The sequence below is a fragment of the Pelmatolapia mariae genome, linkage group LG13, assembly GCF_036321145.2.
Source record: "Pelmatolapia mariae isolate MD_Pm_ZW linkage group LG13, Pm_UMD_F_2, whole genome shotgun sequence".
NCBI lineage: Eukaryota > Metazoa > Chordata > Actinopteri > Cichliformes > Cichlidae > Pelmatolapia > Pelmatolapia mariae.
In genome coordinates, this window is record NC_086238.1 from 4070707 (window position 1) to 4096400 (window position 25694).

The 25694-nt window shown below is 41.0% G+C and overlaps 1 protein-coding gene across 1 annotated transcript in view; it reads left to right on the forward strand.

The window, feature by feature from the left end:
- The window catches only part of srbd1 (S1 RNA binding domain 1), a 57694-nt gene extending 32619 nt beyond the window's left edge, over positions 1–25075 (forward strand). Inside the window, exons 16-21 of the mRNA XM_063491442.1 lie at positions 1590–1672; positions 13046–13152; positions 16562–16729; positions 17546–17695; positions 22220–22404; positions 23919–25075. Coding sequence (XP_063347512.1) covers positions 1590–1672; positions 13046–13152; positions 16562–16729; positions 17546–17695; positions 22220–22404; positions 23919–24211 — 986 coding nt within the window. The 3' untranslated portion in view covers positions 24212–25075. The remainder of the gene's footprint in view (positions 1–1589; positions 1673–13045; positions 13153–16561; positions 16730–17545; positions 17696–22219; positions 22405–23918) is intronic.
- The last annotated feature ends 619 nt before the right edge of the window (positions 25076–25694 follow it).

Here is a 25694-nt window from a genome sequence, read left to right on the forward strand (position 1 = left end):
GATTAGGGACACCTAGTGGTAATAGGTAATATTTTACCCATTCCCAGGCATTACTGGTTTTGTTCCACTTATTTCTGCTCCTCCCGTCTCCCCTCTGATCAGAGGACTGCTGTCACTAACTGGTTTTCAGTCACTTATTGCAGACATGCTGCATCTCTTTAAAAGTTGGCCTGTTGTAATCAAGTTTTTTCAGCTCGTGATCTGATGGAGAGTAATGACGTTTGAGAGGAGTGCGAGCAGTTCATTTTCTTTCTCAGTTCATGCTCTGCAACAAAAACTGTGCAGCCACATCATCAGTGTCTCACCAGAAGGCTGGATGTCTCCGTTTTCTCCTGAGTAATGTGTCTGGCCAGGGCCTTCGTCAGTTGTTGTGCTCTTCATTGCTTCCCATTTTTGTAGTACTGTATTTGGCTCATAAACTTTCAATAAGTGCTGGAGAGTTCTGCTGGACTCCATTTACAAATAACCTCCCTTCAGAGTGGGTGGGGGAGTGGGGGGTTAGAGACAGGATAAATGGAAAGAGTATAGGAGAGTTTTGGTGGTGTACTGAGCAAGGCTAGGGTTGAAACTCCATCCCTGTCTAAATATTATCTCAGGCAGCAGGCTCCTGCCGCAGCCAGAGGAGAGAGAGGAGAACCATTGATTCCAGACATACTCCCTCTCTTACATCCTATTCTTCCCTTTGTCTGCCTTTTCCACCTCAAAGATCAGAATCTGATGCATCCCATGCAGCACACTACATACACAAAACGGTGGATAGAGCTGGAAAGGAAGGACAAATGAAGGGACAAACTGTTCCCTGAAACTGATCAATGAATGAGCAAATCATTGGTCATAATTGTGTTGTGATGCCAAAGTTTGGGGAGTATAGCAGTTTTTTTAAGTTCTATTTTTTAGGAAAGCTCGAACTACTAAAAATATTTATGTATATATTGCTTTTTCTCTTTTTAAAAATTACATAAATGGAAAAGACATAACAGTGTACGGTAACGCCCAGAGCTGGCATCCCCTTTGTCTTGCCCATGGTTATGTAAGTACACAATTGATTGGTTGTGTTATTCTTCTCCGCTTGGTGTGTGCTCGTGGGGAAATGCCGTGTGTATGTGAATAAGATTATTGTAATTTTTCTCTTTGTCATTCAGAAAAACAGAAAAGATGTGTGACCAAAGCCTTAAAGACTCTGTCATAAAAGAAACCCGACGTTGGTTGAGGAGTATTGTGTATTTGTTTGTGTGCTACGTTTGATTGTTTTTGCCAGAGGGCACAGAACCGGATAAATTGGTGTTTTTAAAGGTTCATGGCTCAAACGTCTATCAGCAAGCTAAATGACAGGTGCAGCAACTCCAGCTGAATGCCAGCTTTAATTATTATTAGTGGGGGTGGAGGAATGACAATTAGGTTTGGCCTGCCCTAAGGCCAACACAGTAATATGCAGACAATTAGCATATCGAGTAATTACGCATACTACTATGGATTTGCATATTCAATAACTGTGAGTCAAATACCAAGTTTATGAAAAACACAAACCACGGATTCCCATGAGACATAGAGGTATCTTATGTTGTGTGTGTGTGTGTGTGTGATGGCAGTGTCGATTGGAAGACGTGTCCAAGATCCGCTGGCTGAGCTTGTGAAGATTGATCCCAAACACATAGGCATTGGAACATATCAGGTAAGTTAGCTTTTAGCTTTTTGATTGTCTGCTTTTGTCATTGAAGACAAATATTCCAAGTGTACAATAAGGCACTTATGTTTATTTTTATTTTTATGTTTCATATTTACTTTAGTTATCAAAGATGGTCTTTTTAGGAGAGTCCAGATCAAATATTTCATACCAACAATAATGTAATCATGCATTTGCATTTCTATCCTTTCATCCTCCAAAGCACAAGTTGCTTGTTACTAGAGTTTAGGTGCGACATTTATCTTTTAGGCAAAACCAAGAGAGCAGAAATGTAACTGAGTCCTAAAAAGAAAAAGCGATGAGAGGGATGAGGAAAAAAGGCAAAACAGGCAAGCAGGGACAAAGAAGATAAACTTGGCTGAGAGCTGTGTCAACAGATGATGCTAAGGATGACTAATTCAATTAATGGAGATCAGGCATGACGTATGTTTGGACATTTGTTTTTGCTTGTTTAATTGCCGTTCTCTGTCCGTTTGTGTGCACTGCCAACTCTTTTATACTCTTTCCAGTGTCTGTGTGTGTGTGTGTGTGTGTGTGTGTGTGTGTGTGTGTGTGTGTGTGTGTGTGTGTGTGTGTGTGTGTGTGTGTGTGTGCGTGCGTGTGTGTGTGTGTGCATGCATGTGTATGAAGCAGGAGTTGGCTCAGTGTTGGTTTTCTGCATTGCGAGTGGGTATGTAATTGTGCGAGAAAGGCAATCTGAGCATTTGGTCAGAGCTTACTGTTAGCATCAGCTATGAATGCAGTATTGTTCTCCATGTGGTCTTGGAAGAAAAGGCTATGAGGAGATGGAAATAAGTAGAAAACGGAAAGGAATGAGGATGACACAGGCAAATACAATAAGGTCACAATAAACAACTGTCGGCTGTACAAGATGGATCCAGTATTAGATGCTATGTACTACAAAAAAAAGTAATAATAAAGTTCTTTTTAAGGCTTTATTGGATATAGTTAAAGCAGGTAGAAGAGAGGGTGTAAACTGCAGAACATGTAGTGCTTTTTTGCAGCAGTTGTTTTTCAGTTATATTGTTAAATTGGTAGAATTCCTGTTCCTGATAAAGATGTGAGGACCATTTAATTATTGGGCAGTGATGAGAGAGAAGAGCTGATGTACTGTAAGGCTGAGTGAGTTTTCAGGTCTAGTGTTAAATTGGTGGAATTCCTCTTTGTAATAGAAATGTGAAGCCCATTTAATCACTGGGAAATGATGAGAGAGAAGAATTGATGCACCGTAGGACTCAGTTTATTTTGATTAACTTTTAATTAATTGCTAAAAAAGCAGATATTTCTGTCATTGATAAAAAAGAATTTTTGCTTTTGGCTTAGTAAAAAGGAGACTGAAGTTGTTATCAGTTGGTTTTTCATTCATCAACTAACAGATGAGGTGCTGTTTATCTGCTGAGAGGAGGTTTCTGCTCACTAAGTCAGTATTGTACAGGGTAAATTGTAACTAAGTAATACACTGATATCTTTTATCAAGGTTATTTCAAGAGCTGTCATTCAAGGAGCGTAAGAAGCATTTTCATGTGTTGCTTTGGCTAATATTTCAGTGTTAAGAAAAAGAATTCACCAGTGGAAGAAGAGAAGGAAGGGAGGGGGGTTAAAAAGAACAGCAGAGGGTGACAAAAGTCAAAGTAAAGGAATGATGGGAAAAATTTAACATTTGAAAGTAAAAGGAGGAGGTCAATGATTGTGTGCATGGCTGTGTGTGTTAGGTCACAGGCCCGTGTCTCTCATCACGTCCTGATCTTGACTCTCTAGGGTGCTCAGGGTTCTGCACCTCCCGCTCTCAGATCATGTGACTAGGTCAACAAATGCTAATCTTACCGAATAAATAAACTCTGGGTGCTGACAGATATGAGATGGGACATCATCTTGACCTGTGTATGAGCTCACGCAAAGCATACACACTTTCCTCCCCATCCTTTTTCAGAGTCAATATGTAATGTGTGTGCATACATTTGCATTGGTGTATACGTGAATGTATCTGTGTGAGAATAGGGCAGTCATGCATGCGTTTGTTTTCTAGCAAGTTCTTTTATATGGCCTTTTGAGCTTTCGGAAAGTTTATTGCCATTAGACCCAAAAAGCATAAGGGTAGATGTAACTCTAGACAGCTGGCACAGCATGCGCTCTCTTTCTCTCTCCCTGCTGACCCAGTGAGTGACAGCTCTGAGGGAAAGGCGGAAATGAGCTGAGGGCTAAAGAAGTGAGGCCCATTAAAATCAGATTGGACGCAAGTATTGGGGTGGGAACGCTGTTTTCACTGTGGATCCGCTGGCTGACAGTTTTCCTTTTTTTTGAATGCTGAAAAACCAGAAACATGTCAGAATGAGGAGCCAGTGTCATTAGCTTTAACAGGACACTGACATTTAAAAGACTACTTACACATCAGCGCAGTACAGAAAACTAAGTGTGTAAACATTGCTGGAGTCTTGTGTTCTTTAATAATTAGACACTAACTAGGTGTGGCCTTTGAACCAGACCTCCATCTGTCAGTCACCTTTTTATGTAGCTATGGTCTGTTGACAGCTGGGAAATCCCCAGGGATGTGAAATGAACTACTGGAAAATACACACACACAGACGCACACTGCTGTGTAAGAAAACATTACCCGCCAGCCGGATATTAAAGAAACTGTCATTCTTCCCCTCACCTTTGTTGATTGTTTTTCTCTTCCAACTCTAACTTTTTGTAAAACTCTTCACACTCCTGAACTAATGCCCTTCATCTGCCTTCCTTCAATTTCATGTCTTCTTTCAAATACTACAACGTGTTAGGAGTGGGTAATACAACCTCAAAATTATAGTGCAGTATTTCAAGGAAATCTGAGATAATGATATTTATAAGGATGTAGAAAAAAAATACTGATCGCAGCTTCTAGGCAGCATTTATAAGTGTGAACAAACTCAAGGGCATTTTCTGTACGTCTTTTCTATTGAGCCACTGTCATTGATGCCATCGAAAGTGTGAATCTGTTGCCACAAGGTGCCGCCAGCAGCATTATAGTGCAATACTAGTGACACAGCATTGTATACAGTGACACAGCACAAGTCAAATGTAAGCACAAAAGTAACCTAGGAAGTGTTTTCGTTGGAAATTTTAACAGTAACGTAACTGTTTAATACTTTTGTACAACAATAAGTAAAGTGACTTAATCCTGTACCTCTTCATGAGCCTGCACAATACTGTCACATATTAAAACTGAAACTGAAAAATATTTTCTACCTGTTTATGTTGTGTCTTAGGTAGACTTTTTTCGTAAGTTGCCTAAAGCCTTTTCCACCATGTAACCCTACCATAATTTACAATTCAATTCAGTTATTGTAAGGTAAAGACACAACAATAAAGCAAAGAAACCAGAGAAAATCCCAACAACCATATGACCCCTTGTGAGCAAACGCTTTAGTGACAGTGGGAAAGAAGAACTTCCTTTTAACAGGAAGAAACCTCCAGCAGAACCAGGCTCACGGAGGGGCAGCCATCTGCCGCAACCAGTTGGGGGTGAGTGGCAGATGGCTTGGATTACCATCCAACGTTTGCTGATTCTGCCAGATTATGGAGTGCAGCTAGCAAGTGCTCCAGCAATGCTTGGATGAGCACTTTGTTTAACTCTGGGTCACACACCACAAGTATGAGTACTGTCTTCATAGACTGGTTGTACTCAATGCTCCCTTTTTAGGTCCAAAATAGTCATTGAAGGCTAACAGGACAGCTCGTGCTCTCAGACATGTTTGAGTGGCTTCGGCTGAGGTGGTTGAGCAGGTTGTGAATGGGTGAAGGGCTTAAAAGTACTCAAAGACAGTTTGTGTGTGTGTGTGTGTATATATATATATATATATATATATATATATATATAAACACCCATCTCACCCCTGCGGGCGGTTTATCCTTCAAGCTCGGGTCCTCTACCAGAGGCCTGGGAGCTTGAGGGTCCTGCGCAGTATCTTAGCTGTTCCCAGGACTGCGCTCTTCTGGACAGAGATCTCCGATGTTGTTCCCGGGATCTGCTGGAGCCACTCGTCTAGCTTGGGAGTCACCGCACCTAGTGCTCCGATTACCACGGGGACCACCGTTACCTTCACCCTCCACATCCTCTCGAGCTCTTCTCTGAGCCCTTGGTATTTCTCCAGCTTCTCGTTTTCCTTCTTTCTGATGTTGCTGTCATTCGGAACCGCTACATCAATCACTACGGCTGTCTTCTTCTGTTTGTCCACCACCACTATGTCCCGTTGGTTAGCCACCACCAATTTGTCTGTCTATATCTGGAAGTCCCACAGGATCTTAGCCCGGTCATTCTCCACCACCCTTGGGGGCGTCTCCCATTTTGACCTCGGAACTTCCAGGCCATACTCGGCACAGATGTTTCTGTATACTATGCCGGCCACTTGGTTATGGCGCTCCATGTATGCCCTGCCTGCTAGCATCTTGCACCCTGCTGTTATGTGCTGGATTGTCTCAGGGGCATCTTTACACAGCCTGCACCTGGGGTCTTGCCTGGAGTGATAGACCCCAGCCTCTATGGATCTTGTACTCAGAGCTTGTTCTTGTGCTGCCATGATTAGTGCCTCCGTGCTGTCTTTCAGTCCAGCTTTGTCCAGCCACTGGTAGGATTTCTGGATATCAGCCACCTCCTCTATCTGCCGGTGGTACATACCATGTACTTCCAGGTTCCTTGATGGTTCCTCGCCTTCCTCCTCTTTCTTGGGTTTCTGCTGCCTGAGGTATTCACTGAGCACGCTGTCAGTTGGGGCCATCTTCGTGATGTATTCGTGGATGTTTCTTGTCTCATCCTGGACTGTGGTGCTGACACTCACCAGTCCCCGGCCTCCTTCCTTCCGCTTAGCGTACAGCCTCAGGGTGCTGGACTTGGGGTGAAACCCTCCATGCATGGTCAGGAGCTTTCTTGTCTTTATGTCAGTGGCTTCTATCTCCTCCTTTGGCCAGCCTATTACCCCAGCAGGGTACCTGGTCACGGGCAGGGCGTAGGTGTTGATGGCCCGGATCTTGTTCTTACCGTTCAGCTGACTCCTCAGGACTTGCCTGACCCTCTGCAGGTACTTGGTGGTTGCAGCTTTCCTAGCGGCTTCTTCATGGTTCCCATTCGCCTGCGGGATCCCCAGGTACTTGTAGCTGTCCTCTATGTCTGCAATGTTGCCTTCTGGTAGTTCAATCCCCTCAGTTCTGACTACCTTCCCTCTCTTTGTTACCATCCGACTACACTTCTCCAGTCCGAACGACATTCCAATGTCATTGCTGTATAGCCTGGTAGTGTGTATCAGTGAATCGATGTCTCGTTCACTCTTGGCATACAGCTTTATGTCATCCATGTACAGGAGGTGGCTGACAACCGCTCCGTTTCGTAGTCGGTATCCGTAGTCAGTCTTGTTAATGATCTCACTGAGGGGGTTCAGGCCTATGCAGAACAGCAGTGGGGACAGAGCATCTCCTTGGTAGATCCCACACTTGATGGTGACTTGTGCTATGGGCTTGGAGTTGGCCTCTAGTGTTGTACGCCACATCCCCATTGAGTTCCTGATGAAGGCTCTTAGGGTCCTGTTGATCTTGTACAATTCTAGGCATTCCAGTATCCAGCTGTGGGGCATTGAGTCATAGGCCTTCTTGTAATCAATCCAGGCTGTGCACAGGTTGGTCAGTCTGGTCTTGCAGTCTCAGCTGACTGTTCTGTCTACCAGTAGCTGGTGTTTTGCGCCTCTGGTATTCTTGCCAATCCCTTTCTGTGCCCCGCTCATGTATTGACCCATGTGCCTGTTCATCTTAGCCGATATGATGCCTCACAGGAGCTTCCATGTAGTACTGAGGCAGGTTATTGGTCGGTAGTTGGATGGGACCGGTCCCTTCTTGGGGTCCTTGGGGATCAGGACCGTCCGACCTTCGGTTAGCCATTCCGGGTGTCTCTCGTTAACTAGCAGCTGGTTCATTTGTGCTGCCAGACGCTCGTGGAGTGCAGTCAGCTTCTTCAGCCAGTAGGCGTGAACCATGTTGGGCCCTGGTGCTGTCCAACTCTTCATACTGGAGACCCTTTCTTGGATGTCTGCCACTGTGATGGTTACTGGACCCTGTTCAGGGAGGTTGCTATGGTCTGCCCTCAGATCCACTAGCCACTGAGCATTGCCGTTATGGGTTGCGTCCTTCTCCCATATGCTCTTCCAGTATTGCTCCGTCTCCAGCCTTGGTGGTGCTGTTCTCTTATTGTTCCCTTGCCACTGAGAGTACACTTTTGCTGGTTCTGTGGAGAACAGCTGGTTTATTCTCCTGCCTTCTATCTCTCTGGTGTACCTTCTCAAGCGGCTGGCCAAGGCTGTGAGTCGTTGCTTGGCAGTTTCCAAGGCCTCAGGTATGGACAGCTTGCTGTATTTCTTATGCACCTTCTTTGTCGCGCCTTTCTGCAACTCCGTTAGTTGGCTAACCTCCCTCCGTGCTACTTTGATCTTGCCCTCTAGCCTCCTTCTCCATGGAGGGTACTGCCCCTTGTGGCTGTTCAAGTGGCTGTTGTGCATCAGTGAGATGCATCAGTGAGATGCCAAGCATCTCACTGATCACTGCTGCCGTATTGTAGATCAGCTTGTTAGTGTCGGTAATCGTGGTTGTAGGTATCATCCGTAGTGCTGCATTAACATCATCTAGCAGACCTTCTGAGGGTGTATATATATATATATATATATATATATATATATATATATATATATATATTCCATTACATAAAACTGGCATTATCATGGATGGTATGATATGCCAGTGCCATACAACATGTACTGAGTATAGACTGTAAATAGCAGAGAATAACGTCTCATGTAGCTGAAGGAATCTAAAGTTTGTGTTCTTTTAGGAACATTTGCACTGACCTTAATATTTGCTTGACTGAATATGAGGTTTTACCCTGCATGCTGTGCTAGTGATGTCACTCTCACACCAAAGCCTGTTTTCCCATAGTGATATGTGTGTACGTGGAAAGAAAGTGTCTGTGACTCCTTTGGCATGTTATTTTTCACCCTTGAATGGTAGTGCCTATGGGGCAGACAGGAGCAGGCAGAGCACAGGGAAAGAAGAAGAGTAAGAAATGAAGGCTTGACAGTGATTGATAGTTCCTGCCTAGTCGTTTTGGAGCGTGGGAAAAAAAAGCAAGCTCTTTAAGACTTGGCAGAAGGTGCCAAAAACATTAGTAGATACTATTTTAATGATTTCCTTTAGTTTTGTTCGAGCATGTTTTTGAGTGTCTGTGCATTTAAGCAGGGTGTTAAATGAATAAACCTTGCATCTTTGTTTGTATAATGGATTTACAGAGGCTTGTGCCAAATATCTTCTTATTCTGCAATAAATAATACATATCTGGCTGCCAGGCTACTTATTTTAAGGTTGTACAATTTACTTTCCCTTGTTTAAATTTCTTGGTAAGTGCTTTCTAATTGCTACCTTTTTATATCAAGATTAGTTTATATAGTAGGATATTCAAGGGAAAAAAGCACACAAACCTCATAGTTAACAAGCGCAAACAGCAGAATTGTCAAATAAGAAATAAAATATTTGAAAGAGAGAAGGAAAGGTGCATTTTTTGGTTCTTAAAATGATGATTTAATTCAACCGTGTCCTTAATTTTTCATCTATATTAAACAAAATGCAAACATTGGTTCTAATCTTTTTGTTAATGGAACATTTGAATAGAGTATTTTGTCCAAATTCTCAAACATGATATTTTCCGAGTGAAAACCTAAATAGATGAGACTTCCTGTGCCTCTCTTGAAGCGCTTTCTGTTCTAGTTTTCTCATGTTCTGTTTTGCACTCCCTCAGGTAATGTGTGACCGCGCATGTTTTTGTGCACACGAGTATGTGCTTGGTTAGGTCGTTAAATGCCAGTCATTAATCAGCACCCGAAAGTGATATGACAGCAAGATGTTTTTATGATTTTCTATCACCTTTCACAAATACCTGATAGCTATTACTTAACTTCCTGAGCTTCCATAATGATCACTCTTGTGTGTGCATGCACACTCCCACGCTTTAACTACTTTAACTGTATGCACTACTTGCCTAACCTGTAACCTAACCTTAAAATTCATCTTAAAAATGGTGATTAAAATTTATTTTTATATTGAAGACTTGCTTTTTTGTCCCTTCAAGAAAGACAAGTTTGATAATATGCCTGTAGAGAAGAGTCACTGAATAGTCTGCATATTGTCTTAGACCTTCATAAAGTAATTGTTGTGACCACATTTAGGGGCCTAAAACATTAGTAATGCAGGCATCCACAAACACAAGCATACTCAGCCAAGGCTCCATATCTAGAATACATATACAGGTCTCAGAGACCTTAAAAAGTGCTGTCAGTCAAGATCATGACCTTCAGATAGCCTTGTTTATTTGTACATAGTTCACTTATTATGTGAAACTGAATGACGTCACTCAGCAGTTTCGCTCCATTGTCTATCTGTCTGTCTTCAAAATTGGTTTTCCCAACTTCACTTTGGTGCCAAGTACAATGTGGATTGTTGACAACTGGGAGGAGATCTGTGAAGGGGTGGGGGTTGAGTTTGGTGATGCAGAATTTAGAATCATGGCTGCTGCTGACGCAGCATACCTTAGTTGTTGCTCTGGTGGATTTAAATAAACAGTTTTAACTAATCAACCTGTGGTAGATGTGACAACATTCACTGACTTGTGGCTTCCCACATTACAAGAATTAATACATGAGTATAAGCCTTTGTGTCTCAGTTTGAATACAACACTGGGAACCCAACAGACATTTGATCTTAATTATCTCACAGTTAACCTTCTGTCATTTACATCCCTCAGGCTCTTCTTCATTCATACAAACGATCTCAGCCTGCTGTCCAAAGACATTCATTCATTACTGTCAGTCCCCTTTCCCTCTCTGGTTTACTCACCTTCTGGTTCACTGCAATTTTATAAATGTCGAAATGACAAGGTATTCTAGGTTTTGTCGGTAAAGTACCTCTCAAATAAAAAAAATGTATTTTTTTTGTATTTTCTCTCTTTTGTAGTTTTCACCACTGTGCTTCTCTCACTGTCTCTGATTGACATGTGGTAACTCAACAGTGTTTAAGTACTTGAGGTGCAGACAGAAGCACTTTGTTCCTTTGTATTGGTTGGCTGGCTTTGGCTGGTTTCAGACCAATCCAAACATAACCTTCGCACATAGGGATCCACTCCATTGGTTCTGTATGAATTTGAGGTTTGGGTGCTGGGAGTTGGGACGAAGGAATGAGGGAGTGGAGGTGATTTTCAAAGAGATAGTAGCATGTATAGCTTTGTCTGGCAAACCATCTCTATCTCTGTGCTTCCACATCACCTTACAGCTCTAATCGAAATACTAAGAAGAACATTTAGCAATGATCTAGATGGCTTAGATGGAAAATCTGCATTAAATTGCGTATGTGATTTCTAATGTTCTTTAGTTAGTGTGTACCTCGAGGTGAGTTGAATATAAAATGAAAATAGAAGAACACTAGGTCAGTGCATCCCTCTAAAGCTAGAATTTGCAGCTTAAGTACCTAAAGTGTTCTAGTGTTTCTCACGCCTGTATAAGGTTTCAGCAAGAATCTAAGAACACATTCAGTGGATTTTTCCTGCAGGTTAATACTCACACTACCTTACGCACCTCCAACTTTCTCACGTGAGAAAATTCTTTTCTGGTGTGACAGGTGATTTCCTCCTCCTTGTCTTCTCTTTCTCATGTGAGCTTCTGCTTCTAGAGCCACTCAGCAGAAATCATAAATCATTCATAGTTTTATTTGTTTCTGTTTGGAATTTTGTTTTATTATTGTCTCCAAAATGCCTTTGGTTATGCTCACAAAGAATTTGTAGATGCTGTTTTTCTCCAGTACTACTTTGTCTTTTCACTGTATGTCATCCTTTGTCATCCTCTGTCTGCTGAGCAAAGCTACATCCATTGTAGGCTAAGTGCTAACTTTTGCTGATGTCACAGTAACTTAGAAAATATAGCAAATGTAGCAGTCTCTTACTTATTTAAAGTTAAAAGTTAACATGTAAACATCATGTTAACCAGCTTAAGATAACAAGATAGAAATATTGTTGTAATTATATAGCATAAAAATGTGTGCTAAGTATTAGAGGTTCTGTGCTGAAATTACATATTGTAGTTCACAACGGCCAAGCAAAAACTTAGGAGCCCCATGTGTTCTCTGTCTGCCGCGCTCTCCCTCCTCTGTCCTCATCTGTCCTCCTATCCTGTTATTGCTGACAGAGGGTGTGTTTGCTAGCTGCTCTTGTTGTTATCTGTTTACAAGTCAGTGTTTGTTAAAAGCTTGATCATGTTACAGGACAACCCATGCTAGTCTCAGTCATGTTCATGCACATGACAGACATACACATGCACACAAACACATTCAAAGACCAACAGTAGTCTAGTTTAGAGTGTCAGCTAATCCTCAAGCAGTTGCTGAGACATCAGTCTGTAGCTGAACTCCTGGATTTTAACCTTGTGCCACAACACAGGGCTTCTTGTTTCTCACTGCCAGACCTTATATTTCTTTAAGATTATTTGGTTGTGTACTTAAATAGTTTGTTGACAATAATTTTCTTTCCTTTCCTTTCTTCCTGTCAACCTTTCTTATTAAAAAAAAAAAACAGGCTCCACTCCTTTTGAAAAATATCTCCTGTTTAATGTTTGATTGGCTGGTCAATGAGAAATGTGAATGTTTCATTTGGAGGTACTTTTATAGACTGAGAGCTACAATGACAAGAACACTGTATTAGTGGGAAAAATCACAGAAAGGCCAAACGAAACATTTTCCTTTCCCTTCTGTACTTCTTCTGTCAGTCAGTTTTCTCACTCCCTTTTTTTGTTTAAAATTTGCCTCATATTTGCTGTATTGCTGTCATTTAAAGCTTGTGTCATGCCACTGTTATGTTTCCTTTAATGCATTTATTTTAGATTGTACTTTTATCATTCTTTTTGAGGGAAGGTTTGCCAGCACAAGATCAAATAGCAGTATGTGGTGAAAATGGAATATAACACATGGGAATTAACCTGAACACGCTCAAGTAAAGTCTGTTAAAATCTTCCATTAAAATATTTTGATAAACAGATTTGGATGGGAAAAAAGAAAACACAGCTACATGCAGCTGTGTTAGCCTTAGAATAAATCCAGATTTTCTACTACTTTTTTAGTGTTCATCTGTCCCAAAGAGGTTTGAAAAATCCAAAGAATTCCTGTATTTGCTCTCACACACAGATGAAAGCAGTGATTTAAAGTTGTTTTCTTTGCTTAACCAGTTTTTGCCATGTGTCTTTCTGTCTGTGTGTGTATGTGTCTGTACTTTAGAATTTCCCTGGTTTTGTTAATGTTTCTTTTTTCTTTTAGCATGACGTGTCAGCTGGAGCTTTGAAGACAGCATTGGATGGAGTGGTGCAGGAGTGTGTGAGCTTTGTCGGTGTGGACATTAACATCTGTTCTGAGATACTGATGAGGTAGAGTACCCAAAATGACATATCGCGTAATGTCTAAAAATCAATTGGTTTTATTTATATTGCGACAAATCACAACAGCAGTTACTTCAAGGTAGGGCTGGGCCATATTATACCGTTCACGGTAATACCGGTACAATGTTAGGCAACGATAAGAAAATAAAATATTGCGATAGAATGTGTGTAAGACGCGCATGCGCAGTGCCTTTGTTTTTATATGCACATGGCCGAAAAAGCATGGCGGCAACGGAGAATGAGAAGGGAGAAAGCGGATCGTTAGATACACACCAAAGCACTTTTTTTTTTTGTAGAACATGCAACCGGGCCGCCGTTATTGCCGTATTTGTCGGACTAAAGTGCTCGTAAGTCTGGGAGTAAAATGGGTCCTAAACTCCGTCCACTTCAGGTTCCAAAGTCAGACGAACACTGCAGCATCACTGAGAGTTAAAAACTGTCTAAATTCTTTCATCTTTAATAAAACGATCAGCATTGCTTTACCAGGTGTAACTATGAAGTTTAACATCCAGGCATCCATGAAAACGGAATTTATTACATTTAACGGAGTTAAAAGTTAGCAGGAAGTTAGCTCGCTAGTTTCGCTAGTTACCTAAGCATGATATAGCATGTTCTGACTGAGAGATTTCTGAAAAATTCAAACGTACAGCTCTGCTATCATTTCCAACATAAATGAAGACAGGAAACTAAACAGCAGTGACGTTTGTAGGGTTACTGAAGTTGGGCTAGCTGGTATATAATGATGTGCTACGTTATCGCTAGTGACACAGCTATGTTAGCATAACACAGTGGTTCCCAAACTTTTTTTGCTGGGCCCCCCTTTGTTTTACAAGAAAAATGTTCACGCTAACTTTTTTCCACTCGATAAAAGTTAACGTGAAGTTTCCTGATGGTTAGAGACAAATGCAATCGCATGGCAGGATGCTGTAAACGGACCAAACTTAAGTCAGGAGAACAACTGAGATAATCCATCCACAATAGAAGGTTAGTCATTAACATACTGCAACAACATGGGAATATAGCAGCTGTGATAGAATACAGCATTAATGAATCAATGGTACAGAAGTGGAGGAAGCAAGAAGAATGAGTTGAATAAAGTTTGATTTATCTGACTGCTTTGTTTCGCTTAATGTGTCTTATAATCCCATGAACCTTATGGTCCGAAAAATACGTATTTCACTTTTTTATTTGGCACACTGCAGTTTAATGTTGCAAAGCACCTCTTTTTAACTTCAGTGGATATTATACATAGTTATGCTCAGGATATGTCAGCCCATTTCTACTGGAAATGTTTTTTGGTTAAACTTTCAGCAAGGAATTTGCATTTGCACTGTTAAATTTTTATATAACTTTAATGCACATAAAAAACAGCTGTTTGTTTAAGTGAAAATAAATGGATGGGGGGGAGGGTTTGCGCTAGTAAAGTTGTGGAGTTGTATTTTGTCTCGCATCAATTAAATCGTCAGTTATATCGTTACCGCAAATTTTCAAATCTATGTTGTGATAAATATTTTTGGCCATATCGCCCTGCTCTAGCCTCAAGGTGCTTTAAATTGTTAGGTAGAGACGCTCCAATAACACAGAGAGAGACCCACCAATCAAACAACCCTCTCTGGGCGTGCACTTGGTGACAGCCTGCTTTAGCCGGTTTTAACCAGTTTATCCTATTGGAACACCCAACTGTGTCCAAGTTTTAACCATGTACCTGTTGATTTGAGGTCAGCTGTTTATTTGAGCTGTTGATAAATTGAAGGAAGAATTTCGGGGTAGTCCTCCTTGATTATTCCATATACTGTGCAATATACCATTACCACAGGCAGTAAAACAGCCCGAGCCATGCTTGACAGCTGGTACAAAAAGTGTTAATTTTGGAGCAGGGCTTCTTTCTTGGTCAGGATCATCTTGTGAAGTTAGGACATTGTAGAAGAAAATGTAAGTGAATGCATGTACATATTTGAACCTGCATGTATGCTTTTGAGCCTGTGTTGATTAAAGAAAATCCAAATTAAATTCAAACTAACAAAAGTAGTAGTATGACGTGATTTGATATGATTTGATTGACAAGTCACCAGCCAATAATCTTGCAGTGCCCCTCAGTTTCATCGTGTACAGTTTCTAAACACTAAAATGGGGATTATACTCAGCTTAGACTTGACTGTGGGACTCACATTGCCTGTGTCCGTCTTTTACACACAGTTATGTTTGCAAGATTCTTTGTCTGTGTTGTCACTGAAGAGGGTTCTTATTGAGTGTGGCTGTAGACTCAGACTAGGGATACATTAAAACAGCTCGTTTGGGTCCAATGAGCTGTCTTGCTAATGTTAGATGATAATTAAGAATCAAAACATCAAACATACCTAAAAACTTGCATGTTTGCACTTAACCACTGTGTGCTGCACAAATACATGCAGACAGAGACAAAATTCTGAAAACGAGATGAAGATGGGCTCAGACCTCTGGCATACTTTCCCTTAGCAGTCACAGCATGGCAAGGCTTCATTCACAGTCATGCACAGGCGCATGCATGATCTACACACACAAACACACAGATGGCCTGCCAGTTTTCTGTTTAGACTAATGCTTCACACCCTCGCCCGCTTACTGGGCTGACTGGAATTAACAAAGAGGATTAGAAACAGTGGACAAAATTACACTCACAGAAACATACATGCTGAAGAAGAAACATGCAAGAACACCGTGCACACATGTGCTTATTTGTTACAACTTGTGCAGTATAAACATGAGTCAAAAGTAGGAAGTGCAGAAATTTCATATACACACTTTTTGCAGTGGAGACAAACAGTATGAATTGAGCTGGCATTAGCTGCAAGGCAGGCATCAGGTCATCTGTTTACCTGTCTGCTCTGCAAGTGAGCTTTTTCCATTCCTCTACAAAGTTAAGCTATGCACATACGCACATGAAACACACACAGACTTGTTGATGACTGAGGTATTATGCGGAGTGTTGACATAGCCATATGCTTTAGCATGAGTGAGTCACTGTGGGCATTAACAGAGCAGACCTAATTGAGTTTCAAATCACCTCTCGTCTTTGCTCAGCCTGAACTGGACAAATATACATGCTTAATATTGGCTTATGTGTGTCACTTGTGTTTCCAGTGCTAGCTTAAATGCCAGGTCACGGTCGCAGAATCTGCTGTTTGTTTGGTGTGTGTGTGTGTGTGTGTGTCTAAGCCAAATACTGTAGAGTTATTATAGGTGATCCCATAGGTATACAACCTATATGAATATCAACCAAGTTTGAGATCCTACTTATTTGATTACCTGTTCTGTTTTGTTGCTTTAGCATCTAGTGTAGAATAATTTTAAGAAGTTGTTTGAACATAGTGTGAGATGAGTAATTTTTCTCCCTTCAATCTGTTGTTTTATCTCCTAGGCATGTAGCAGGGCTAAATGCGGGAAGGGCACGGAGTATCACAGAATGGAGAGAGCAGCATGGTCCCTTCATCAACAGGGAGCAGCTGAAGCTGGTCAAAGGCATGGGGCCCAAGTCCTACCAGCAGTGTGCTGGCTTCATTAGAATAAACCCACAAACTCTATCCAGGTACACACTCATATACACAGTATATCCACATAGATAGACCTAAAAGCAAGCAGACAAACTCAAATTCTGTATCACAATGTTGTCTTTTTTTTTCATTCAATGGTCTGTTGGAACAAACTGCAAAAACGCCCTGTTTATTGATAGACATTTTGTGTTATTTAGCCATGCAAGTAGTTTAGATAAACTTGCACCCAAGTTCTGAGAATTTCTCAGTGGGGCTCAGTTGGTAGTGTTCAAAGCAGTAAAAATTACAGTTGAATTACCATCCAAGAGTGTGTATCGTGTATATCATGTAAAACAGAGATGGGTTGAAGAAGTTATTTGTGATTTATGAGGAGTGTGAGGTGATGCAGAAATTATTCTAAAGAAAAAATGTTTTAGTTACTCTAGATAATCGTGTCAAATGTGTTGGGAAATGCTGACAGTGTACTTGGATTATTTCAAATATCCATCCATTCAGTATTTCTGACATTTTTCCCTCCGAGATGATGGGGGCAGCAGTCTAAGCAGTCTAGCAACTCAGACCTCCCACTTCCCAACCACCGGTGCGTTTTCAAGCCAACTTAGAGATATAATGTTTCCAGGTTGCCACAGGTCTGCGGCAGGATCTCCTCCCAGTGGGATGTGCCTGAAGCACTTGTACCGTCGTTATATTTGGATGGAAGCAAAATTCACAGGGCTCAGTAAAGCAAAATGCAGCATGTTTCCATGGCTTGATAGATTTTCTTTTCCCTTAATGTTTATATAAAACAATATATAGTCTTAGAGCAGGAATACTGGGGTGATTTAAAATGCATTTCTTTCTTGCCAAAACAGTGTCAGATCATCATCTAACCAGGCACCAGAAGTGCCCGAGAAACCTGCAGCTAAGAAAGGCAAGGGAAAAACTGGTGTCAACGTCTCAACCTCATTTAACCCCCTCGATCAGACCTGTATACACCCGGAGTCCTACCATGTAGCACAAAGGTACAGTGCACACAAACACACACGGACACTTGAACAGCAGCCCACCCCACTGGCTAAAGCATGTTCAGGCTATGATGGAGTTGATTTTGACACCATCTCACATGGGGTTGGTTATAGTGGTGGAGGGCTCTGATTTGATTTACGCAGACATGGGATACAAGAGAGGAGGCGTTGGCTGTGGTGTGTGTGTCCTTGTGTGAGAGATGATTGTTAGCGCTGCTGATGCTGATATCAGAAGCACATTGAGCATCTGTGTGTGTGTAACAGATGGACACACAAAACGGGGGAGAGAGAGGGGGCCCTCTCTCCTCCAGCTGTAGTCACTCAACTGTGTTTAGTCTACACAAGTTCTGACACTAGTGGTTTTAAGCATTGCTCTCCTCTTGTTGATGGTGTCTGTACATATATGTGGGGAGATGTATCTCTGTGCACACACGTGCAGATAGATTGATGTTGCTTGTATGAAACTTCCAACTTCAGTGTCTGTGTGTTCAATACAGACTGCACTAGAGAGTAGTTCATCAAAGAAGTATTGGGGATCAGAGGTCTTAAAAAACATCTTAAAATATAAGAGCACAAATTACTCTTCTATTAATACCCTCTGCACTCCTTTCTGAGCTGCACGCGTTTAGTTACATTTATTTGTTTTTCTCTTTTATTTTTCTTTATTTATTTGGCAGACACGTTTCTCGTCCATACTTTCAGCTCTCTCACTGCTCCTCCCTTTCACTTTCTCAATGGTGCCTCATTTCTCAATGGGGCGATCGTGGCTCAAGAGTTGGGAGTTCGCCTTGTAATCGGAAGATTGCCGCTTCGAGCCCCGGCTTGGACAGTCTCAGTCGTTGTGTCCTTGGGCAAGACACTTCACCTGTTGCCTACTGGTGGTGGTCAGAGGGCCCGGTGGCGCCAGTGTCCGGCAGCCTCGCCTCTGTCAGTGCGCCCCAGGGTGGCTGTGGCTACAATGTAGCTTGCCATCACCAGTGTGTGAATGTGTGTATGAATGGGTGGATGACTGAATGTGTAAAGCGCTTTGGGGTCCTTAGGGACTAGAAAAGCACTATACAAATACAGGCCATTTATCATATTAAAACTTCTTTTAACCAGAATTACCAACCATTTAAAGATATCTTTAGCATTTTTCCCACAGAATTTAATTCCACAATTGAAATTTCTCACTGGACATCTAATCGTTCTCTGCTTTTCTATTTCTCCTGCTGTTCAGAATTCTTAATCCTGTGTTGGCAAATGCATTATCCGGTGTTATGGCTGTATTATAATCCAAGTCTGGGAATGTACTCCATTCAGTATGGGTTTTGAAAGTATCCCAAAGTGTGTTGTGGTTTCCAGCACATCACCTGTCTCTGTAAAGATTTTCAGTACATGAAAAGCCATGTCAGTTCTTGCTCTTTTATTTTGACAAACCAGAAAATAAATAACCTTCCACTAAACTTAAAATCACAGGGTATGACAGTGATCTGGAAAATAGACCATACTACTTGATGAGTGTATCACTCATTGGGCTAGTTTGGATGTCTTTTTACATAAACCTTCACATTATAGCTGTAAAAGTCTTGGTGAGTTATATTCATATTCAAAGAGTTACTTTGAAAATCACTAATTTAGTATACTGACTCAAAATCAGAACTCTAATAATCGCTACTAATCACTAATAATCGAATCAACTTGAATTGATTAGATTATTAGCTGTGAGAGCATCACTGAGATACCCCAAAGATTTTCTCTCCTCCTCACCTACAAATGGTGAAAACAAGGTTTAGAGGGAGAATTGTAAAGGAATGCTTGTGTGTGTTAGTGTATGTGTGTGTTTGTGTGTGTCTTTATGCTGTATAAGGAATATCATGTTCATCACATTAGTGGAACTGGATCCTCCATTACTGCTCACAGCCTACACATTCACCCCTTTTTGTAACCATATACACACACACGCACAAAACTAGAAACACAAGAGCACACACATGATTTGTCCACCTTTTTATTTTATACGAAAATGTAGAATTATTCGCTCCAGTGAAAAAATGAAGAAAAAAACCCAACCCCCCCCAAAAAAAATCAGTAAAGCCTAATTCTGTGAGTGCATTATGTGAAATATTTAGCTGTAATCTGGTTTGAGACAGAGAGCCTCCACTGTGTGATGAATATTGTTCTCATAAGTAACAGTCAGGGCCTAATATTTCTATAACTCAAGACAGAGTGGGTCCTTGATTGTATGCCTGGATAAAATCTGTATTGAAGCCCACCCAACGCTACATTCACACACACATACCAAAAATACATGCACAGTGTTGGTAGTAATTATATAAGTATGAACCCAACAGTGTTGGAGGCCTCTGGACTCCTGGTACCCCTTAAATACTAACATACACCACTGAAAAATGAAATGTGAAACACACACCTACAAGTAGGGCCCTCCACCCACTTAATCTATTCTAAGATATCTCTCCTGTGCTCTTCTGTTCTTCTTATATAGATTTATAATTATTTGCTTTTATTTAGTTTTTAAGATTTTAGTATTCCTGCTAGTCAACCAGTGTGCTCATACATTTAAAGTTTGGATTTTGAACTTCTACCACAGTGTATATGAATTAAGGAGCAGGAAAAAAAACTTATATGAACTTATATTAACTGTATGACTTAAAATATATATAAAGAGTTAAAATATCAGAAATTGTACTTAATGATATAATTAAACTTGGTTGCATTGTGCAAAGAAAAGCTTTACAAATGATCTTGCTTGCTTTCTATAAAAAATTATATGTCAGCCGCCTTTTCCTGGCTTTAGTCCAACTGGGGGTCTACATGATATGTGTCTAAGCAATCAAGACACAACTATTTCTTTTCCTGTTAAAAGATATATGGTTGGAAAGTTAAGAAGATTAAAGAGGCGCAGGAGAGAAAACCTTATTGTTAGACAGATATCCAGTTTGGTCCGAAGGTGTTGTTTCCTTACCACTAAGTCATGTCTGGCACATACTTAGCTACTATTTTGTACCGATCAAGCTTACTGGTGTTGAAGGATTGAGTCCGCTTGTTTCCCTCTTTTGGGCGTTAGACAGGGACTTCGATGGCAGGGGCCTCTCGACTCACAGCTGTCACAAACATAGTTTGTACACAAGCTGTTTTATGTTACATCGGTACTGTCCCTCCTATTGCCAAATGAACATTTCTGAACAACACAGTGTATGAATCAGGTTTGTGTGTGTGTTCGGGTGTGTGTCCACCTGTTCTGTCCATCATGTTGTGGACAGCTGCTGAGTCTGTTTGGCGTCAGCCTGCCAGTGAGCGACATCTATCACGGATGTTACCCAGCTGGTCCACACATGAACACATGCATAGAAACAAATGCAGTCACATCTATCACCAAATATGCCAAGTGCCTGTTGTAAATAATATTTACAGTATGTATAATACACACACACATACACACACCTCACTTTTTTTCCATAAACCCTGCTCGCTACTTTGGCTCTAATGCCAATTTGTTACTGTTTCTGTTTAGAGTACAGAGAGCAGCTAATTAGTTTGGATTTATATCTCTGGCTCAGTGAATTTGAAATGGTGCGACTTGACTGTCTAGACATTATGTGGTGGGACATCGTGCTGGAATCAAGTGATAAAAGTGTAGCTGACAGACACGAAGTCCAGCCTTAGCACAGTGGAGGCAGTTTCATAAAACAAGGTGTCAGAGCGTTTACAGCCCAATGAGGATTTACCTGATTTACCAGGGGTAAATTAAATATGTGTTTTTGCATCCAACACAGAAAACTCCACCTTGACAACTCACAACTTTTTGCGTATTACTCACACACCTCTGCCGCTCTCCATATTTTTCCCCAGTGCCTGCTCACTTTTCCTGCATAAGCTTAATATGTTTTTTTTCCTTTTTTCCCCCTCCATTTTTCCAGCATCTTTTTTTTTCTCTGTTTTTACCTTTACTGTTTGTCATCTACTCTTAGACCCCAGTCATGCAAGCTTAGAGATGGGTCAGTGACCCCTCCTGGCAAATTTCTGTTGCTAATGGAAGGGTGTTTATTCCCTTGACTGGTTGGCAAGTGATTGCTGGACTTTGCTGGTAGTCACAAGGTGAAACTGGTTGAAAAGAGTTACTTGGTTCAGAACCAAAAACCTCCTTGCAAGTTCTTTGGTGGTTGTTTGTAGTTTGCACAGTCAATGCCTTGTCTGCAAAAACTACTCCCCTACTGGTAGCGACACTTTGCAATTAGCAATACAAACTGGAGATGGAGCATCATATGAGCAGATTGTGGTGTGGCGTTTTCCTAATTTTTTTTGTGGTAGTTTATGGAATACATTGCTAGAAATATAGATAAATTATCCCAACATTTTCCCTTTTCAGTATAACTGTAGCACACTAAACTCTAGTAAATAATAATGATATTTGAATTTCTAAATCCCTAAAAATGAGTATCTATGAAGGCTCTATGAAGTCAAGTAGGTTTGTGGTTTTATTTCTAAGCTTAAATTTCTGCACATGTCTCTCCTGTCCAGATTTCTGTCTCTTGTGGGTGGGAGTGTGGACCAAATTGGGAGTACAACCCTGAAACACTGTGTGGAGAACAAAGTTAAGGCAAGCAGTGTAGAGGAGCTGGCCCGCACCCTGGACACCACACCCGAGACCCTCAAACTCATTATAGACGGCCTGACGCAGCCCCCCGGGTTTGACATACGACAAAGTAAGACTCCGGCCACTCACTGATATACTGATATCAATTCAATCAGAAGAAGAATACAAAAGACAGTGTGGAAAATGCTGAAGGAAAAACATGTTAATGCATGTAAACATTTTTTAAAAATGATGGTTTTAATAGGAAAATGAGACGCTGACATTAAGATGTTTACGTAAATGTTACTTTCACTTTATTATTTAAAAGATATTTAAATAGACGAAAGCCGATGAACATATGTATGGATACCCTTGATCATGCATGTTTTTTATTTCCTTATATCTCAAAACTATCAGTATTTTGAATCGTATAAAAATGTTGTAGACTGCACGTATCTGCAGCCTATCAGTCACAGTAACTTCCCTTAGCCTCTCATCTTTCCTTCATGATGTCCTTTATAGGTCCCCACTGACTGATAGAAAATCAAACTTGTATTCATCCAGCTCTTTGAGAGTCTTGCTAGTTATGACACACACTGACTTTTCTTGCCTTTACTATAATAGGCATGTCTTGGCAGTGTAACTTGATAGGATCTGACAGTGCTGTGGCTTCCTCCCTGTAGCCCCACAATACAAGCAGTGTGTTTCTGACAGGGTGTGATGGGTCCAACAGACTGTGTTGTTGGACAGCGTCTCTTTGCAGAGACACACATACAAAATGCACAAAGAACTCTGTTTTTCTCCTTAATCTGAAACGCTTCAGTTCAGGCACATACAAACATACCACTAAAACCCCATCCATAGTTACAAACTGTTGCTGTAGCTCAAATTTGTTTTCTCATGGAAAAAAAATAGGACACATCTCTTGCTCTTCTGTTTTTGATTAAGCAGCCTATTTATTGCTAATGAGGAAATATAAGTCAGCATCAACTCTCAAATCCTGATTAAAAATGGCACAGAGCACTTTAATATTTGCGCAACATATTTTTCTTTTAGTGTCTTCCCCCAAACAGGGAAAACAAAGATGTAAGTACAAAAGAGTAATTATTTTCAGACTGGCTAGTTAAATACTATTTTATGTGAAGAGGAAAGAAGTCAAGTCTACCCACTTATTGCTGGCTAACTCATCTTAAAATTGAGGAACGCAGCTTAAAAGTTCATTCTCAGGTTGGCCTTATTCGGTTGCAGTACACTATGCTGGCCTCATAGCCAGTGCTCAGCTGAATAAACAGATGGGCCAAGACTACTGCATGAAATCAGTGCTGTTGGGAGGATAATTGGACGGGACTATTTCCTAGAGCACAGTCCTTCCTTGTTTGTGTTAGTACTTCAGACAGGAAACAGGTCTTATGAGCAGGCAAAGTGGAAAGTGGGGTTTGATACATTGCTGATAAACGTATGTAGATATTGAGTGACTGCTCAAAATGTTATCTGTTTGTCATGTCTGCCTCATCAACAAATTTTTCTGCATTCCCTTGTCCCACTTTTTACTCCCAAACACTTTGACTGTCTGCCGCTTGTGTATTATTTTGTCACTGATATTGCTCCACACCTTGCGTCTAGCTATCTTTTTGTCATTCCCAGATTTTGGACAAGCAGACTTTAAACGGGGCGTTGTGTCCATGAGTGATCTGCGGGTGGGTGCAGTGCTGACAGGCCGTGTGGACAACACCGCTCTGTTCGGAGCTTTTGTAGATATTGGCGTTGGCCGTGCAGGCCTCATCCACAAGAGCAACATCACCCTGGACAAGCTGCCTGTCAGCCAGCGTCGTCGCAGCCTGGCTCTAGGACCTGGGGAGCGAGTGGAGGTCCGGGTCCTGAATGTTGACCTTCAGAGGGGACGGATTGGGCTGGACCTGATCAGGGTCTTGCAATAGAGTCACTTAATACCTATGATTGTCAATAGAAGTGTGACAGGAAATTATAGCTTTTAAGCTGCTAAGGCCTCAGATACACAGACCTTGGTCAGTGACCCCCCTGGCAGTCTCTGATTCTTTGGGTAAAATGTCTGTTCTGTTACCCGCTGGCAAGTAATTGCTGAAGGCTGGTGGCAGTCACTAGTGGGAGCTGCAACAGAAACCTGTTTGTTATTTCTTTGGTTACTGGGAGATTGTTTTGTACAACCATAAATTACATGGAAGATGTCAACTTGTCTGCAAATGTGTGCCATTTAATGTTTGAGTTGTTGTAAAACTTGTAAAAGTGCAAAACAACTGGAAACGGGAAATGTTCCCATTCCAGGTAAAAGTTGTGCCTTACCACTGCAACCAACACTTGAATTGAATTGAATTCCTCAGGCAACAATTTAACAACCAGTCGGGGAATACACATTTTACCCCCCATGACCAGTGCTCCCCAGATGGTTGCCGACCAGTCTCGAAGCCTGTGTGATTAGTGCCTAACTTGGCTAGTTTTAAAATGATCCATTTCAGTGAACAGCTGTTACAAGTTCAGAAATAAAAGCAACATTTTCAGGTCATGTTTAACAGTTAGGACACTTCATTTGGGACTTGTTCTCAGTCTGTTTGTCATTTAGAGGGGTCCTTTGCTCGGGACAGAGCACTACAATTGTTTGCCCAATTAAAGGCAGAAATATGTTTTCTGATCATGAACGAAGACTCTGATTGGATAACTTAGTGAGATGATATCACAATTATTTGCACTTTAGTTGTTTGTAATGCTGATACGACATACTTGAGCGACTATTGCTAATGTTTGTAATACTTGGTATTCTCATTATTCTTGTCGATTATTACTTGAATAAAAATAAATCAGTTCTTCACAATGTTCTTTGTCTTCCTATTTGAGCTTTTTGTTATTGTTTTTTGGATACCTTAAAGAAAACAATTTGAACAAACAGACTGAAATTGTGCTTAGTGTTGTTTCATCTGCAGTTGATGGTTTGACATAAAAAAATTTAATATATGTATATGTGTGTATATGCGTATATATATATATATATATATATATATATATATATATATATATATATATATGTGTGTGTGTGTTCCTGATGAAAAAGAACAATTTCAGCAAATTGTGTTATGTGATATGCTTCACTTTTGTGAGGAGATGAGGAGACGCACGAGTGAAGGTGGGGGATGAGTGGGAAGCACGCTGGCATGAGGCATGGAGAAACTGAAGGTGTAAGAAATCAAGGACCTTATGTATCAAGAGATGAAAAAACAAGTAAAAGAAGCAGGTTTTTCCTCCACTTGCACTGGAAAATGTGAAAAGACAGAATAAAGGAGGGTATGTTGAAGCAGAGGCAGCGATAGGAGGAGGTGGGAGTGTTTCTGTATTCCAGACTGCGGTAAAGCCTGAAGGCTTTTTAGGCTTGGTCCCAGACACAATTATCCA